This window comes from Colossoma macropomum, unplaced genomic scaffold (assembly GCF_904425465.1).
Source record: "Colossoma macropomum unplaced genomic scaffold, Colossoma_macropomum, whole genome shotgun sequence".
In the NCBI taxonomy this organism is placed as follows: domain Eukaryota; kingdom Metazoa; phylum Chordata; class Actinopteri; order Characiformes; family Serrasalmidae; genus Colossoma; species Colossoma macropomum.
Window position 1 is genome coordinate 7,384,002 of NW_023494786.1, and position 17,065 is coordinate 7,401,066.

General features: G+C 40.1%; 2 protein-coding genes across 3 annotated transcripts; one reads left to right on the forward strand and one right to left on the reverse strand.

The window, feature by feature from the left end:
• Positions 1-785: 785 nt before the first annotated feature.
• Positions 786-7,529, forward strand: zgc:174895 (uncharacterized protein LOC100126024 homolog). The gene is made up of 5 exons (XM_036559240.1): positions 786-1,059; positions 1,643-1,736; positions 2,838-2,984; positions 6,605-6,700; positions 6,899-7,529. The coding sequence occupies exons 1-5, from the start codon at positions 937-939 to the stop codon at positions 7,039-7,041; spliced, it is 603 nt and encodes a 200-aa protein (XP_036415133.1). The 5' UTR covers positions 786-936; the 3' UTR covers positions 7,042-7,529.
• Positions 7,485-16,480, reverse strand: rab34a (RAB34, member RAS oncogene family a). Of its 2 annotated transcripts, none has more exons than XM_036559219.1 (11): positions 16,082-16,480; positions 14,846-14,906; positions 14,374-14,465; positions 12,766-12,834; positions 12,528-12,629; positions 12,378-12,442; positions 11,169-11,220; positions 10,960-11,041; positions 10,767-10,857; positions 9,369-9,476; positions 7,485-8,172 (listed from the first exon to the last, which is right to left on the reverse strand). In XM_036559219.1, the coding sequence occupies exons 2-11, from the start codon at positions 14,897-14,899 to the stop codon at positions 8,105-8,107; spliced, it is 783 nt and encodes a 260-aa protein (XP_036415112.1). In that variant the 5' UTR covers positions 14,900-14,906; positions 16,082-16,480; the 3' UTR covers positions 7,485-8,104. The 2 variants fall into 2 exon arrangements, with proteins under 2 accessions (XP_036415112.1, XP_036415121.1); XM_036559228.1 differs by having other exon boundaries at positions 12,766-12,831; positions 16,082-16,479.
• Positions 16,481-17,065: the final 585 nt, after the last annotated feature.

Genomic DNA, 17,065 nt, shown 5'->3' on the forward strand with positions numbered 1-17,065 from the left:
TGATGGCACTACAAGAAGGTTCTAATGAATATATTTCATAGAGAAGTTGAATGTCAGGTGGGACAGCATGAAATCACCATATTAAGAGTGGACACAGACATTTTATGTTTTTCTTGTTATCATTTAAATGCTAATTTTAACAATTATACTTGAAGCTAAAGTCCAGATCCCTTCAACAGCACCAACAACAATCACTGGATTACCTTTTGAAAGGTAATGGGACATAAACTGAACTCTGTTCATGGAAGTTGCCATTTGCTCATTTTAGATATAGTAATGTAAACCACTGTACATGCTTTGTGTTAAAAAAAGGCTTTTTTGTTTTATTATTATGATGTAAAGTTCTTCTTTTCGTCTTTTCACAAACCAGAAGGTCTTTTGTCCACAGATCCTGCTGAGTGAACACAGCTAACTTTGACTCCAAAACACTGACACAGCTGCGTCCTACATAAACAGTCACCGGTTGGGTGCAGTTTAACCTTAGGGTTAATAAACAACTACTGCTGTTTTAAAGTGCAGTTTGGAGTTGTCTTCATCTTCATCTGCACAGTTTAGGCTGTAAGCCATTCCGAAAAGTCAGAATAAGTATGTTTATGTCCTGCTGGCGATGCTAATTCTTGAGAAGACTCAACGACCTGTTTGCTGCCTCTCCGCTCGCAGCGCGTCACTGAGGCGCCACCTATTGGCCCAAACTGGGCATAACCTCTGGCTGAGCTCGACTTTGATTTCTCCACACTATTAAATATTAACCCCAGAAAACTTCACTTATAATACTCCCTGACAGCGACACCGAGAAACGTGTCCCTGTTTTAGTGCCTCGCTGAGGCCACGCCCCCTCGCTGTCTCTGCTAACGGGAGGTTCCTGCAGAGAGTTTTTTCCCCACAGGCGAAGTTTCTGTGGCGAAGAATAACAGAAGGAAAGCTAATCGATTCAGAATGGACGCCTTAACTGTCCCCGCAAACGGAGGAGAGGGCTGGTATTTGTCACTCATGGCACCAAACACAAAGGGACCAAGTTTTGCGTGGCTTGACCCATCCAGACTTTACTGCAACTCCCAGGTATGGAATATGTTCTGTACTGACACTGGCCATTCACTACTGACCGTTCACTCTGTGTTTAAAGTTCCCCTCTCAGTTGGGGCTGAACTTCTTCTTACTAATATTGCAAGTGCGATTTAAATTGCGATTGTTTTCTTTAAATTAAGGTTCAGGCTTGTTTTTATCAAGAAAATATGCACTTTTTCTGCCATTAGCTTGAACCCTGAATGTAGTGCTGTCTGGCGCACAACAACAACAAGCTGTGGTTAGTGGTGGTTGTGCTGTCACAGCACGTGGAGGCTTGGTTGCCTCTGATTGGTCTAACTCATCCACAGGCAGCTCACAAGATGTTATTAGGTCAAATTCTGTAAAGACGTTTTTGACAATGTAGGCTATGATTCAAAAAATGAAGCGCCTGTGATTTGAAAATAGCATTATTTAATTGTAATTTTACAGAGCCCTGCTGGTGACATGCCGTATAAATAAAAATAATGAGTGGCCACTACTTGGATCCTGGTAACTGACAAATTTTTCAGCCCTGCGCTTGCACTCTGCACTCTGCACCGTCATGATCCTTGTCTTTCGTCACCTCTCAACCCCTCAGGCCCTGTCAGACTGCGTGAAGGACCTTCTCAAACCATTCCAGAACGACTCCATCGACCTGGTGGCTGGAATAGATGCAATGGGCTTCATCCTGGGTACGTTTCTTCATTTTGCTGCTGAAGAGTGCGGGCCACGTGCCTCCTGGCAGGAGGGACTGTTATTTTTAATTCAGTCCACCTGTTGTTAGAGGAGTAAATATAAACCTTGGGGCAAGGCACTATATATAGACTAGGAGAGCATATTAATGTTACAGTGTTGAGAGAACCTGAACAGTGGAGCTAACCTGTTTGGATGTATATTGCTGCACTCAGATTAGATAATGGAATATATCAATTACATTTTGCAATGTTTTATTTTCATACTGTCAAACTGCAGGCCATCTGCACAGTTTTGTGTTTTCCCTGCCCCGGAGTCTGATTATGAGCTAATTATCAAGACCTGGCCAAAATGAAAAATGTAACCATTGCTACATCTGCTGAAAACATGCCTACTCACCTCCTACAGTGATGCCGCAATAGTTCAGAGAGTGAGATTTACTGGTTTAAAAACCCCTTCTGATGATGTATTTTGAAGGTGGGAGGAACCTTTGAAAAATTACAAGCACTTTAGTTTGGATACAATTGTAAAGTTTTTTTTTCCCCTTTCTAGCTGTAGGCAGATGGAAGCCAAATGGATAATGTTACTGCAAGGTAGCCAAATGTCACATCTGTAATTATTAGCCTTGCAGTGCAGTGCAGCATGGGTATTGTAGTGAGAAAACACTGATGGACAAAAACACAAAAAATAAATTCTGTCAAACCGCTGAGGCTGAGGGATGCAACGCTGCGCTACAGAGTACATGACAAATAATGTATTAAATATGTTTTAGGCCAGAATGTCCCTTAACACTGAAACATGTGGTTTACAGCAGGATAAAACACCAAACTGTGCAGTTCAGGTGGACTACAAGACCACCTTCCCGAAGTCAGTTCTGGGGCCTCCACACCTACTACTCTACGTATCTGATGTAGCATCTGTGGAGCTTGTTATTTAGCTAATGAGCTGAATCAGGTATCCTAGGGAAAGGACAAGGGGTCCCCAAGGTAGGAATTGATAGATAGATCACTTTATTAATCCCAGAGGGAAATTCTTGGAAAACCTTTGTCAATGAATGCCGAAATGCCTGTAGTAGAGGTTGACTTGCCTTGTGTTTTCAGGTTCAGCTGTGGCCATCACTCTGGGAAAAGGCTTTTTAGCCATTCGAAAAGCAGGAAACCTCTGTGTGGAAACCCGAACACAGGATTACAGCGACTACTCTGGCAAAGACAAGCTAATAGAAGTGCGACTAGATGTCTTCAGACCAGGTACTTCAATCTGCATTAAATTCCAAAGTGCAGCACTAATATTTCAGTTTGCTGGAGTTACCAGCGCTAATGCAAACATCAGAAAATGTCCTCAGGAGTGTGTACTCTTACTGCTTTGTTCAGTTTTCTGTGGAAAAGCACTGGTATGACCTCATACCCTCCTGCAGTGTTGGACCAGTTCTCTCTAAATGGCTCACTGTACTTGCTAGTGACCAGTAATGAATGTCTTCCTCGCCCATGAATGAGAACGTAATGTTAACCTGTACAGTAAAACTTAGCTGATGTTCTACAGAGCATTTCTGTACTTGTAGTTCACACTAACTAAACCTAAGTAATGAACCAGTTTTTTTCATCCATGTTAGAAATGTGACTTGGTGTTGCAAAGCTAAGGTTTAGCTGGGCTCATATTTTCCAACTACATTTTAGTTGGTTTATTGTTATATTTGCTAGCCAGACTTTAGTTGGCTTATTTGCCAAATTTGTCACATGCTTGGTCTGTTGCGGATCAGTTTTGTAAAGCTATCTGCAGTTCTGGTTCTGGAGCATCTCTGTACTGCACGTCAACTTTTTTTGCATTAAAGCAACAGTTACAAAACCACAAATATAGTGGCTCAGCCAGTGTTTGGTATCTGAAGTTTGTTTCATTAGTTTTGCACTGGAGCAACAGTACTATGATGGTTTAGGACGGTGAGTGTGTAATCCGATCAACACGTTTACATGCTCTTGAGTAATCAGATAATGGGGACACGCTGGGTCTACATGAGTCAGACAGTAATCAGATTTCTACTTTGCAACCAGCCAATAAACTCACAGAAGAAGACGTGACGTGAAGGTAATGTAAAACATGCCGTGTAAACATCACACCACTTTACCTGAAAATATGAACATACATCATTTAGAAGATGAAGAATATTTAAATCCTTTATAACTCATTTGGTTTCAGCGCCTCTCCAAAAGTGTTTTTTGCTGCCATCTCGCGACATCTACTGTCTGTTCTTGTGCATGTGCAAAGTGAGAAATCTGATAGAAATCGGAGTACGAGTATACCTGCCCTGATAAATCTGATTACTGAGCTAAAATCCAGCTCTCTTTATCAGATTTCTTAATCGGATTTCAGATTGGAGTATAGTGTTTGTATGAACATTTGAATAATTGGTTAACTGCAGAAATCCGATTATGATCGGATTATTGAGTGCATGTATACACACTCAGTGTCTCTCAATCCTGGTCCTGGAGGCCCACTGTCCTCCCCATTTTAGTGATTTTCCTGCTTTAACACACCCTTTCAAACCAATAACAGGCTGTTAATGAGCTGATTAGTTGGATCAGGTGTGTTGGGAGCAGGGAAAACACTAAAAAGTGGAGGGCAGTGGGCCCCCAGGACCAGGGTTGAGAAACACTGGTTTCAGGCAAATGTGTGAAGATATAGGCAGGCATGATGCGAACTGGTGCTGTATAAGCTTCCATTATTTGCTAGCTTTAGTGTCCTCGTTGCTCCAGCACAAAAATGAAGAGGGAAAATTCAGACACCAAATATGTCTTAGCTCATGTTTGGGTATACAGAATTGTTTAAATTCAACATTTCTTTGCCCACTATCGCTGTAACATACCCATTTTTAACTTTTGAGTCGCTCATTAACGTGCTGAATTGATGGGGCAGGTGATGTGCCACGATGAAGCACTGGAAGGCCATGATTGGGAAACACTGCACCCTTAAAATAATTGTTACAAGTTATAGATTCTTTTTTATAGACCCTCTCTTTGCTGAGAGTCAAATGTGTTATAGCTGGTGTTAACTAAAACATGTACTTGCTGTTTTTTGCCCACAGGAATGGTTGTTTTAGTCTACAGTTGTTATTTAATTGAAATATTCCAGGCCAGCACTGAAGTCATTAATGTTTTCTCTGTTTTAAACCTCCGTCATCATTTCTGCTGCAGTGTCCAACTTTATCCACAGGAGGGAGCGTCTGACATAGTTCTTTTATTTATCCTGGGGGAGGATGTCATTGCATTCATTTGCCAGGGCCATTCAAGTACAATCATGCGCACAGTTTGGCTGCTCAGAGACATCTGATTCAATTAATCCGTTCACTGCTGTATTTACTAGGTGAGTTTGAGCAGGGAAATCATGCAGTTGTGCTGGACGCTGGCCCTCAAGGTCTGGAGTTGATACCCTTGATTTGCACACCTGATTTTTGGGTACCTTTTTACAATAGTGTTTCCCAACCCTGGAGTTTCACTGTCCATCACATTTTAGTATTTGCCCTGCTCCCAACACACCTGATCCAACTAATCAGAACCCCCTGCACTCAAAAATGTGCCTTTCAAATTGTTCACTCCTCTCTTATTATGGTTATGCAGACTGATTTAATGTAGACAGATTTGTATCAAATGTGTAACTATAGTGTAGAGTTCACATTTTTCATCGAGAACACTTTCTCAGTACAACCAAAGAAGTGTTTCATTGGGCGCTACGTAGTGGCTTAGTTTTCTAAGTCACGAATAAACTTGAATCCATCACTGTTCAATCTACTAAAATATGCTAATGAGAGGACGTGCCAGGCGGTTCATTTTGGCTCACTGATGCAAGTTCTGTGAATGAAGACTAGAATCAGGGTGGGTAAACCTGTGCATTCATGTGTGCAGCTGTTAGCCTAAGGTACTTTGCTCCACGTTTGACCACATTCGCTAGAAGCTAGTGTTAGCTTAGCAAGAAGGCCTAAGCTTTATACACAAACACGCAGGTTCATTTTGGCTCATTGAAGCCTCAGTGATGCAAGTTTAGATAAGACTCAGATCTGAGCAGGCAAAGCACCTTGCAGCACCAGAAGCTAATGTTAGCTTAGCGAGAAGGCTAAACACCCAGCATTTCTGGCTCACTGATGCTGCAACAAGCTAGTTTAGAGGGTAAAGATTCAAATTTGAGTAAATAAAACCAAGTGACTGGTGCCGTAGGGTCATAAGGACCGAATCGCTCTGAATATTACAGTCGTTTCTGCTCTGGCTTTCGATCTGTTCAGTCGGTAACACAGATAAAGATGGCAGGAAGATGGCGGGCTTTAGAAACAGGGCACCAAGGGGATGTTTACAAATTGCATAATTGTCTATATTCATATATCTGCACATTCTTAATGAGTGTTGAGGTTTAGGGATGCTATTGTAGTTTCTTGGGCACAACAATAATACATACTAATTTCTAACAATTTATTATTTAATACAGATGATTTGCTGTATTTTAATTTATGACTTTAGGGGTACTTTAACAGCCCCTTGCTGGGGTGAACTAGATGTATTAAAATGGAAAGCACTACAGCCAACCCAGTCGTGTCCACAAAGGGCTGGTGGGGCCGCAGCCACAATCCAGTCCAGTGGAAGCAGACCTGATTCCACTTGATTATTCAGTTTGTCTCAGCCTTCAAACAGTTCAGTAGTTTTGTGGAGTGTGGTCCTGCTCGGCTAAAATGAAAACCGGCAGCCATTCCGGCTCTTTTGGATAAGATTGGTGACCCCTGCACTATTAGGTGCAGAGTAGTGGGCCTCCAGGACCAGGGCTTTACAGCAGCCTAGCTAAGTGCTGTTTTGCTTTACTATCTAGTGTGTGAAACTATGGTGTGTTTCAGGTCTGCGTGTTCTAATAGTCGACCAGTGGATTGAGACTGGAGGAACAATGAAAGCTGCCATCAAACTGGTAGAAAAACAGGGAGCAACTGTTGTGGGTGAGCATGAAGCAAACCAAACAAGCATGCCACTGATAGAACACAAGGAATACTGCAAAAAAGGTGACATGAAAATACATATTAGAAACAAAGTGCACATAATCAAGAGCTATATGCTAAGCTGGTGCAAGAGTGATGAATATTGGTTGGTAGGATTTAATCAAGGTAGCTCTCTCTGATGCACACTGCTCTTTGTAGGTGTTGCAGCTGTGGCCATTGAGAACAGTGAAGGTGGAAAGTGGATAAAGGAAAACTACAAGTACTCCCACTGCGTTCCTAAGGAGCTCCAGTCTCAAATAGACAGCAAATATCTGGAATCTTTCAAGACCTTCAGTAGTTGAACTAGGGATCCAGTGACTGGGGAGAAGAAAACAAGATCTGCAGTCAGTGCCCTGACTGTCTGTGATGCTTCTGGTATGTCTGAAGATGTTCACACAGGACTGGAGTGATAGTCATTTATCATTATTACTGACAGCTACATCAGAGCTAAAGGATGATCTCTTAACAGTTCTTTATCAAAACAGTCACTGCCTTTTAATAATTAAGAAGGAGAAAATTAAGTCTAGTATTATTTGAAATTTGGCATATGACTTACATCTTCTACAGAAACTGCTTGCAGCCACTAATCAATCTATTTTAAAAATTAACTGAAGTATACAGAATGATGCTTAATGTGTAAATTATATTAACTAATTAATCATTTTTAATATATGCAGCACATTTACAAATTTGACAAGCAAGAGGTGAGCAGAAAGACTTTAGGAGACTTTAATGAGGCCTACTAATTTGTATACAGTATAAAAATGTTTTATTTAAACAAAATGCACATTAACAAAGATCTATAAATTGTTCAGCATTGTGTAAAATAGTAAAAACACTTACTGTTTTGAAATTTGTACACTACAGCATTTAGTACTATTTTAAATACATTTTTGAAACTGCATTTCTGATTAAACATTAAAATGCAATGCCACTTTCATTGTGCAATTTAATACTTGGCCATGCATGATCTTAACATACTGCTCCATGTAAACTAAAATGAAGTATCTAAAAAAGAACAGGCATGGATACCATTAATGCAGTACCGTAATCATTCATAAAAGTGAAACACAGAAGAGAAGATAGATTTTTTTTGCATAGAAATCATAGGGGGAAAAATTCCACCACAAAAATGAAAACCTCATGATATCCTACTAAGGAATGTTCTCTCAATTCCAGCAGAGCTTTCAGTTCCACCCTCTCCACAGAAAGCTAACCACAAAGCTTACTGTGCATTCCTTATGTGTAGATGTGGTCTTTTAAAGTCCAGTTCTATAGTCTCCCTGTTAACCTGTACTTTCTGTACTTTTTGCTTTGGTACCGTAATTTTCAGTGCAAAATTCCCCATTTTCAGAGCTGCTCCCTTTACTGACAACAGTTTGCCTGTTTCTTCTTAGAAGTTGCGTACAAGTTACTCGTGTTGCTGTTGATTTCTGTGACAAGACAATGAAAAAAATGGAAAATTAGGAGACCTTGTTGTACGCAACTTTTGCAGACTTTTTAAAGAAACAAATAACTGCATTTGCTGAAAAAAGCTAACGCTGAAGTCCTAAACAGTCATGTCAACAGTTTGATCAGTAGTACTGGCAATATGTGTTTCTGCTTTATATTTCTACATGCAAGTTTAGAATAGATGCAAACAATCAGTAATGTTGTAAAAACGTAAAAAAGTAGTTGATATCTTGTGAGCTACTGTAAGGTTTTGGTTTTAGATTTGCATGCTGCCAACCACCGCATGGATTTGTTAAATTCCAACACCAGCACACTTGATTTAACTTAATGAAGCACTGATTACCCAAACCAGGAACTGGATGATGACTACAAATATACAGGTTTGGAAATGACTTTGACACTTTGACATACATACAATCAACAATTACTGTATTAATGGTATTTTTGTTTTTATTTATTCTAATTTAGTGTTATTTTGAGCAAATAAAATGTTTTTCAAATTTTTTAGGCCTTTGCACATTATTGCATATTGAGAAAACAAATTAGAAAAGTCTGAAAGCACAGGGCTGTTGTGCGCACAATGGATGCACAATATCATATCAGGATTGACAGATAACTGTTTGAAAAAATTACGTAATATCAGACGGGTGATTACATTTGACCAATGTTTCAAACCAGTATTTGATTTTTTTGATTTACTCTGCTGAATGTCTGCATTTTATTTAAGCTTATTGTAACTGTAACCTTATAGAAATAAATGTTATATTTCCCTGTAATGCTAATCAAGTTGGATCTAGTCCTAGTTTCTACATTTTCAAATGTGTATCACCATCAGCGTTGACAGCAAATATTTGCATGAAAAATACTGGATATTGGCATCATCTTAGAATCCCCATATGAATGCACCCCTTATCGTAACCATTTACAACCAAACTTTTTACTCAGTACAGACCCAAACATCAAAATCTCAAAGTTCCTCAATGCAAGCCCATCATCAAATTTACAGAGTGGGATGAAAATCAATATGCCAGCAATTTGACAAGCATGGGATAAATTCCAATGTGGCTGATTGATGAAACCTCATACTGTCTTTATGTTAGTGAAAGAACTCTACAACCACTGGAATGAAATGCAGAAAACTCTTTCATAAATAATCTCTTAATCTCCTAGTACTTACTGACAACTTCTCCAATTCGCCTGGAGCCACTTTTTTCCAGCTCTGCCAGCACGTTGGCTTCAAACGTTAGTGACGCCACACGGAAGAAAAACTCTCTCACGTTTTCCCCTGTAAGAAGTCAACATCTCATTAACCTACCAACATATCAGAGGAACAGTTAAACAAAAAATGAAAGGAATACAAAATGTCCCCTTAAATGTCCGTAGATGATTTAGCTTGCAGACTGTAGCTAACGTTACGGAGGCGTATACCGATCCATTACCATGCATTTGCCTCAAACAACTGTTAGGTAATCTCAAATAGACTTACTTGACATACTATTAGCTATGAAATTGAGCAATACAAACAAAATACAGACTTCAAGATGACTGCTACTATTTTTTTGCTGATAAAAATCTATTATTATTATTATTATTATTATTATTACATCTGAAAAGAAAAAAAAAGCATACAGGCATAATTCTGTAAGGGGCAAGTGTTTTCTTTTGTTAAAAGCAAAAATACCAGCACTAAATAAACTCCCTTGTAAGTGACTGAAGTCAGTAGTCAGAACTAGCATTACAAAACACAGATGAGCCAAAACATAATGACTAATGTGTTAGTGTGTTTCGCAAAAACAGCTGAGGCACAAACTCTACAAGATCTCGGAAGGTGCCCTGTGGTATCTGGCATCAAGACATTAGCAGCAGAACCTTTAGGTCCTGTAAGTCCAAGATTTGTGGAGCCACCACAAATCAGACTTGTTCCAGCAATTTTCTCAAGATGCTCAAGCAGACTGAGGTCTGGGGAATTTGGAGGCCACTCATTTGTAGGGAACTCTTTATCATGTTCCTCAAACCATTCCCTAACAGTGGGTGTAGTGTGGCAGAGGTGCATTAATCTGCTGAATTAGGCCACTGCTATTTAAGAACAACACTGCCATGAAGGGGTGTAACTGGTCCACGACATTATTTTGGTAGGTGGCTTGTGTCATATGTCAATTCGATGCTGGGAGTTTCCCAACAGAGCATTGACTTCTTCCCATGGTGCATCCAGGTGCCATCATTTCCCCAGGGAAACAGTGCACACGTAACCGGACGTCCGGCATTAACTAACTGGGAGCACCTCACAACTCTGTTTCAGAGATGCGCTGACCCAGTCGCCAGGCCACAATGATTTGGCCCTTGTCAAAGTTGCTCAGGTCCTCATGCCTGCCCATTTCTCCCACATCCAACATCCCAACTATGAGATGTTGGCTTACCATCTAATATCTCCCAGACCTTGACATGCACTGTTGTTACAAGTTAATCAACAGTGATGATCAACTTCATCTGTGACTGTGTCATAATGTTTTGACTTATCAGTGTACGTCTGCAGTACCATTGTTTTATTTCTATTAGCAAATATAATAAGACTCACCAGACAAAGAGGATACAGCCCAGTACTCTGCATTGATCTCTGTGGCCAGTTTAACAGCATCCTGTTCAATGAGAGAATACTGCGCAGGAGACTGTGGAACAGGCACAACGGTGCAATATGAGATGTTAAACTTTTAACAGCTTTTGTAGATTTTAATACAGTAAAAAAAAATAAATAAAATAATAGCACTCACACTTAAGTCCTTCTTTGTGCCCACTAAGAAGAGCAAAACACTGGTGGGGTCATTCTCTTTCATAGCGTCCTCCAGCCACTGCCTGTATGAGATGACAATCTGTTGTCAATGTTGAAATGCATTCTTGTAATAAATTTAAACAGTTTCTGTCTGTAACTTTTTAAAGTTAATTTCTTTACCCGTTTCCAAACTTAATTTATATAATTTACCTAGTATGCTGCAATGAGGCCACGTCGTTCAAATCAAAAACAATTATTACAGCTGAAAAAGAATAAGCACAAACATCGTTACTGAGGGATCACAAAGATATTACAGTGATATATAAAAGCTGTTAAGAACTAATAACTGCTTTCATTTCTTTTAGTAATAATGCCTCAGTATGCAGGCTACAACTGCACCCCCTCCTGGAAGAATTTAAGTCTATAATCAGATATTTTTACTCTGGATAAAAACCCTAGATATTTAACAAAAGATGAGGAACAAACTGCCATTTTCATATTTTGCATCACAGTTTGACACCCATAGTAAAGGCTTTTAAGCCTCCATATGTACTCTAAAACTATTTAAACATATCAGTACAATCAATCTGGACAGAGGGGAACCCTAAGGGCCTTCAAGGATGGAAATAAATAAAAACTTGAAAAGCCCAGTGGAAAATTGGGCAATCCAGAAATGTTTTCTCTGTGGAGTCTAAGTAGATATAGCTGAGTGAGCTACTGGTTATTCAACTTTTAGAGCTGAAATAAATTTCCATAATGTTAAATTAAAAATTTGCATAATTATGAAGTGACAGAAAAATCAACCAATCATGTTTTGATTTCTAAAGGATGGTGACCAATTTTGTGAAAAAAGGCCTTGAAATGAAGGCCTTGCATTAATTAGCTGATGAGCTGAATCAGGTGTGTTTAATGAGGCAGTGAGCTGAAGTCTGCAGTGTTTTGGTCCGCGAGGACTGGAGCCTGACACATGTGCTCTAGGCCTTCTGAAAGTCCCAGATACGTCACTGACTGTGAATACAAGCGGCAGCCTAATCAGTGGGTTGTTAGAAATCTAAAACTGCAGCGGCAGCTCTGTACCAGCCTCTCTACTGTAAGAGTCATTGTGAAACTTCTACAAGGTAAAATATGCCAATATATCTGTCACAAGCTTCAAGCTAAACATGTAACGTCTTTTAGAAGCTTCCTATTTTTGTGTTTAATCTAGAAGTGCAAAAAAATGTTGATGCAAATCTCTGTGAGGTGAGTGCTAAAAACTACTAGAATCCATCAGCAGAAGTCAGCATTACTGTAGAGATGAGTTTTCATATTCATTTATGGCCTGCATTGAAGGCCTACCTCTAAGAGTCATTGTTTGCCACTGAATCTGGGAAAAGCAATTTGCCTACAACTCTTCCACTTTTCTAGGACACACATACTAACCTTGAGCTCCTCTGTAGTATGTGGAAGCAATGCACTTGAACCTCTCTTGACCCGCAGTGTCCCACCTACAGAACGAATGAACAGTCTTGGTCCAGTACTCGTTCAACTGCTCCAGATCTAGAAATGTGCCACACATTTGTTAATACTTACAGTTGCAGGCTGAAAGGAACTCCAAGCACTTCAAACCTCTCCATCTCAAAGTCCACGCCGATGGTTGCTTTGTAATTTTTGTCAAACACATCTTTACAAAACCTAGCACAAAGCAAAAACATAGTTAGAACACTAACAAATCAGGCCAAAACCATTCAGATGAAAATCATGCTAGCTCAGCACTCAGAGTCTCAGTAAACATTAATGAGTGAAGTCTCGATTCCTTCAAACTGCTTACCTATTAATCAGACATGTTTTTCCCACTGCCAGGTCCCCAACCACAATAACCTTAGAGATTTTAAACCTACTGGACAAACAAAAGAGAGAGAGAGAGAGAGAGAGAGAGAGAGAGATCAAGCCCCTCGCTATTCAGAATTCTAAGTCAGTGGTTGTCAGTGGTTTCAATACAGTAATTTGAAAGAAATTACTTAAATAACTTAAGAATAGATTACTGAAATTATTGAAAATTAAAACTGTGTTGCTGTACCCCTCTATTTCTCCTGATAGTCACTCATTTTCTGCCTTTTGGTGAACCAGCATAATCAAAACATCCTCTCTGAGTAAAGTGAGTGGGGTGGATGAGGGGCCTATGTTAGCACACTCCATGCTCTTAAAAGTGGGCTTTTATACATTATAAGGGTTGTGACTTCTGGGGCCAATTTTATTATCATAAACTGAATCTAATCTTAGAATTGAGGACCTCAGAATTGAAAGTCTTATGGTACCTGAAAAACTGTGTACGTTATAGCCCTAGTCAACTCCATCCATCCATCATCTAAACCGCTTATCCTTCTGGGTCGCGGTGGGGTGCCGGAGCCTATCCCAGCTGTCATTGGGCGGAAGGCAGGATACACCCTGGACAGGTCGCCAGTCCATCGCAGGGCAGACAGACAGACATACACAGTCACACCTAGGGGCAATTTAGCATGTCCAATCAGCCTGACTGCATGTTTTTGGACTGTGGGAGGAAACCGGAGTACCCGGAGGAAACCCACGCAGACACGGGGAGAACATGCAAACTCCACACAGAAATGACCCTGGTCACCCGGCCGGGAATCGAACCCAGGCCATTCTTGCTGTGAGGCGACAGCGCTACCCACTGCGCCACCGTGCCGCCCCTAGTCAACTCATTGAGGCTTAATAATAATTAGTGAGGCACAATGATATCAGAATCATATGAAGAATTACTTGATAGAACTTACACAATTTGAGACACTGGGCCACTCAAGTCAAATGTCTGCATTTAATTAACGCTACAGCCTTTATAGCCCTTTTAGAAAGTTTTTTTTTTTTACCTTTCTCTGAAATGCTACCTTCTTTAGACTAAGAAAACAAATGGAGGAACTATTGTTTGTTTATGTTTGCATGTGTGACCTTGGGTTTAGGACGCTATATAAATTAAACTTATTATGAATATTATTATTATTATTATTATTATTATTATTATTATTATGCCCCAGTTTCTACAATTTATAAACGTTTATGTACGGGCATCGGCAGAAACGTACATGAAAAATATTGAATATCTGCTTCGACTCATCTCGGTGCGTCCAGTTGGACCAGGGGGCCATTTCACAAAGCAGGATTTCTTGGTTAGCATGAAGTTAGAAAAAAAATCAAACTTGTCTAATAGGAAAATATTCCTATTGGATAGGAACATTCCTATTGGACAATGATCAACATTTGCCCACGTTATCCTGCTTACTGAGAAATCCTGCTTTGTGGTATACCCCCAGGTGTCACAAGTAAATAACTGGATGGATGGATGGATGGATGGATGACTACACACTGCCCCCAGAATTGGGACTAAGAAACACTACTGTAGGTGTCAAAGTCCTAATCTCACCCCACTGTCCCAGTCCTCTGTTCCTGGCAGGCTGTTTTCACTTTGCTGTTAAATTCATCCTTTGTGTGTAAAGCAGCACCTTTGTTGAAGAACTAAAGTGAAATGAACATAAATGGTTATTTACATTAACATAAAAAACAGAAGAAGTATCACAGAGTGCACATGGCATAAGGAAAATGCGCCAAAAGAAAAACTGATAGACAACAAACTCATCTCTTCACAGGTCTACACTGATATTAATGCACGTCCTAAATAATTTCATTTGGAACAGCAAAGACCAGCAATGGCCACCTAATGTCTCAACAACAGTTTTCAGTTTTCAAGGCCTGAAATGAATGTTTTCCTGTTATTTGGATATGGGACACATTAGGTGTTCTATACCATGCATAACAAAATATGACAGTACACTGAAAAACACCAACAGGAATCAATCTTTAGTCAGAAATCTTAGTGAATGAAGTAATGGGTATACCTTAGGGAGCTGAGCGATGATGCGGTCCTTCCGGACAGGGGGCAGCACACTCATGATGGCACTGTGGGATACACACCAAAGTATGAATCACAGCTTGGAATGTAATAACAAGGCACAAACCTCAGCTCGGAGAGAATGATTAACGACTGTTCGGAGAGCCTGGCTCCTCTATACATGAACTTCTCCTGCTTCACTCCATTAAACAGAAATAAGTCGTTCACACAACTGGCTCAAACGGTTCAGGGACACTCCAGTCAAAATGTAAAATCTGTTGTAAACATGTCCACCAGTCTTCCTACAGTGGTGCCACAGTAGTCTCTCTCTAGAGTGAGGCTTTCTAGATTAAAGACTAAGTAAACTCCCTTCTGATGATGTATTTTGAAGGTGGGAGGAACTTTTGAGAGAAGCACTTTAGGGCAGAAGCCAAATATCACGTCTGTATTTAAAGGCCACTACATGAGAGGCAATGCTACTGGCTGTATGACGTATTTGCATAATGCATGCTGGGTACTGTAGTGCAAAAAGCACAGAAAAGGCATATAAAATCGTGAATTCTGTCAAGCTGAGGCTGAGGGATACCATGCTACGACAATATTACATAACATGTAAAATGACATATTAAAGGCTGGTTTTGGGCCGGAATGCCCCTTTAATGCTACAGGAGATGGACCTACATCATGTGACAAGGAAAAGTTGGCAAAGTTTCTCATTTAAAGGCACAACTACTGTAGCCTAGTCTAGTTTTTCATGGAAAAGTCTATCGACTTAGGTTAACTAACTCGTCGTATTCATTCAGCTGAAACGTTACTAGGTTGATGTCTCACTCATCTTCGCTTTGCTAATCCAGCAAATCTGCAGACAAAGAAAACCGCCTGTTTGTTTCATAAGACTGTGCCAGTCTAATAAAACACTCTTAATAGGTGGCTAATATACTATATATTTTAATAACTGTGCCAGTCAACAATAAACACTAGTAGGAGTCTAAAATATCCCTTGTACTCTGCTTAGCATGCTAATGTAGCGCTGCTGCCTGACGAGGAATCAAAACAAGTATTTTAAGAATCCGCCGTTAGGCTGTTAGGCTTGTATGCCCGTTTAAGTCTGGCCTATAACCCCAAACATAAACTTTCATTTAGCCTACAGTAATCCAGAAATGAAAGAAACGGGTTTGTAAAGTGACACAGCCGGCCTGACTCACTGTTTTTTCAGTCTGCAAGGCTGCACCAGACTACTCACCTCTCGGCTCAGACACAGAGATGTCGCTTCGCTCCTCTGGTGAACCGGACTATAAAGTTGTGTTAAGACCAGTATGTGAGCAGCAGGGCCAGCGTTTCTACTTTAAAGCTCGTATTTTACAGATTAAAAAGAAAACTTTAGTAAACTCCAGCCTGCGGAAGTGCTGGGTCGCCCACCGCATACAGATTCATTCCAGGCGTCCTTCCTGAGCAATCCTTCTAATCCCTCTGTTCCCAAAAAGAACAGAAAAAAGGAGGAAAGAAGGAGGTGAAGAAGACTCTCCACTGCACCCTAGTGCTGATACCCTCACACACAGGAACTAGGACACACCGAGGGACCGTACTGGTGCTGTAGTCTCTCTCTCCTGCTTCAGTTTCGGTTGAGCTGAGGCTGTGTTAGAGCCGGAGTGGGTCAGAACTAACATTTATTACTCGGTTACACATATTTAAGATCAATTTTGTATTTGTATTTTTAAATAATAATACTTTTGTTTGCTCCAGCAGCCTATATTTATGAGAAAAATGAATCTACTTTTCACTAGCCTTTCACATGTGGTCCTTAATTCCTGCTTTGTGTTTGGCTTCATTCTGTAATGTTATATATTTTAGACCAAAAGTAAGAAGAATATTGTGTAACAACGCTTTCCTAAGTTAACATTGCTGGATGTACAGGAGGAACAGGTTTCAACTCCACTCAGTATTATGTTTTAACCTGATACTTTTGCCAGTTTGCAGTTGTTTTTGGTAGCTCACTTACATTTAAATCACTATTCCAGTGTACCAGTATTTATGAGTTCAGAGCAAAAAAAAGGAGTTGTGGAGAGAGCATTACGTGGTTTAGACAGGAAATTCATTTTTCTTTAAAGGTGATAGTAGTGGGAAGTGCCCACAGACATGGGGCAAAAGGCCCCTTTAGCATACTGCCCCCAAATATTGTTTACTACTACTTTATTAATGATAAAGACACAAAGCTAGCATTAGCATG

What these genes read in the sequence shown, in the direction of transcription:
- zgc:174895 (XM_036559240.1), top strand. Translation starts at nt 937, where the DNA reads ATGGACGCCTTAACTGTCCCCGCAAACGGAGGAGAGGGCTGGTATTTG. An exon ending in TGCAATGGGCTTCATCCTGG is followed by an intron (nt 1,737 to 2,837) that starts GTACGTTTCTTC and finishes TTGTGTTTTCAG; the next exon opens with GTTCAGCTGTGGCCATCACT. An exon ending in ACTAGATGTCTTCAGACCAG is followed by an intron (nt 2,985 to 6,604) that starts GTACTTCAATCT and finishes GGTGTGTTTCAG; the next exon opens with GTCTGCGTGTTCTAATAGTC.
- rab34a (XM_036559219.1), bottom strand. Translation starts at nt 14,899, where the DNA reads ATGAGTGTGCTGCCCCCTGTCCGGAAGGACCGCATCATCGCTCAGCTC. An exon ending in CAGAGGACTGGGACAGTGGG is followed by an intron (nt 12,835 to 14,373) that starts GTGAGATTAGGA and finishes TTGTTTGTCCAG; the next exon opens with TAGGTTTAAAATCTCTAAGG. An exon ending in GCGAATTGGAGAAGTTGTCA is followed by an intron (nt 8,173 to 9,368) that starts GTAAGTACTAGG and finishes GTCTTGTCACAG; the next exon opens with AAATCAACAGCAACACGAGT.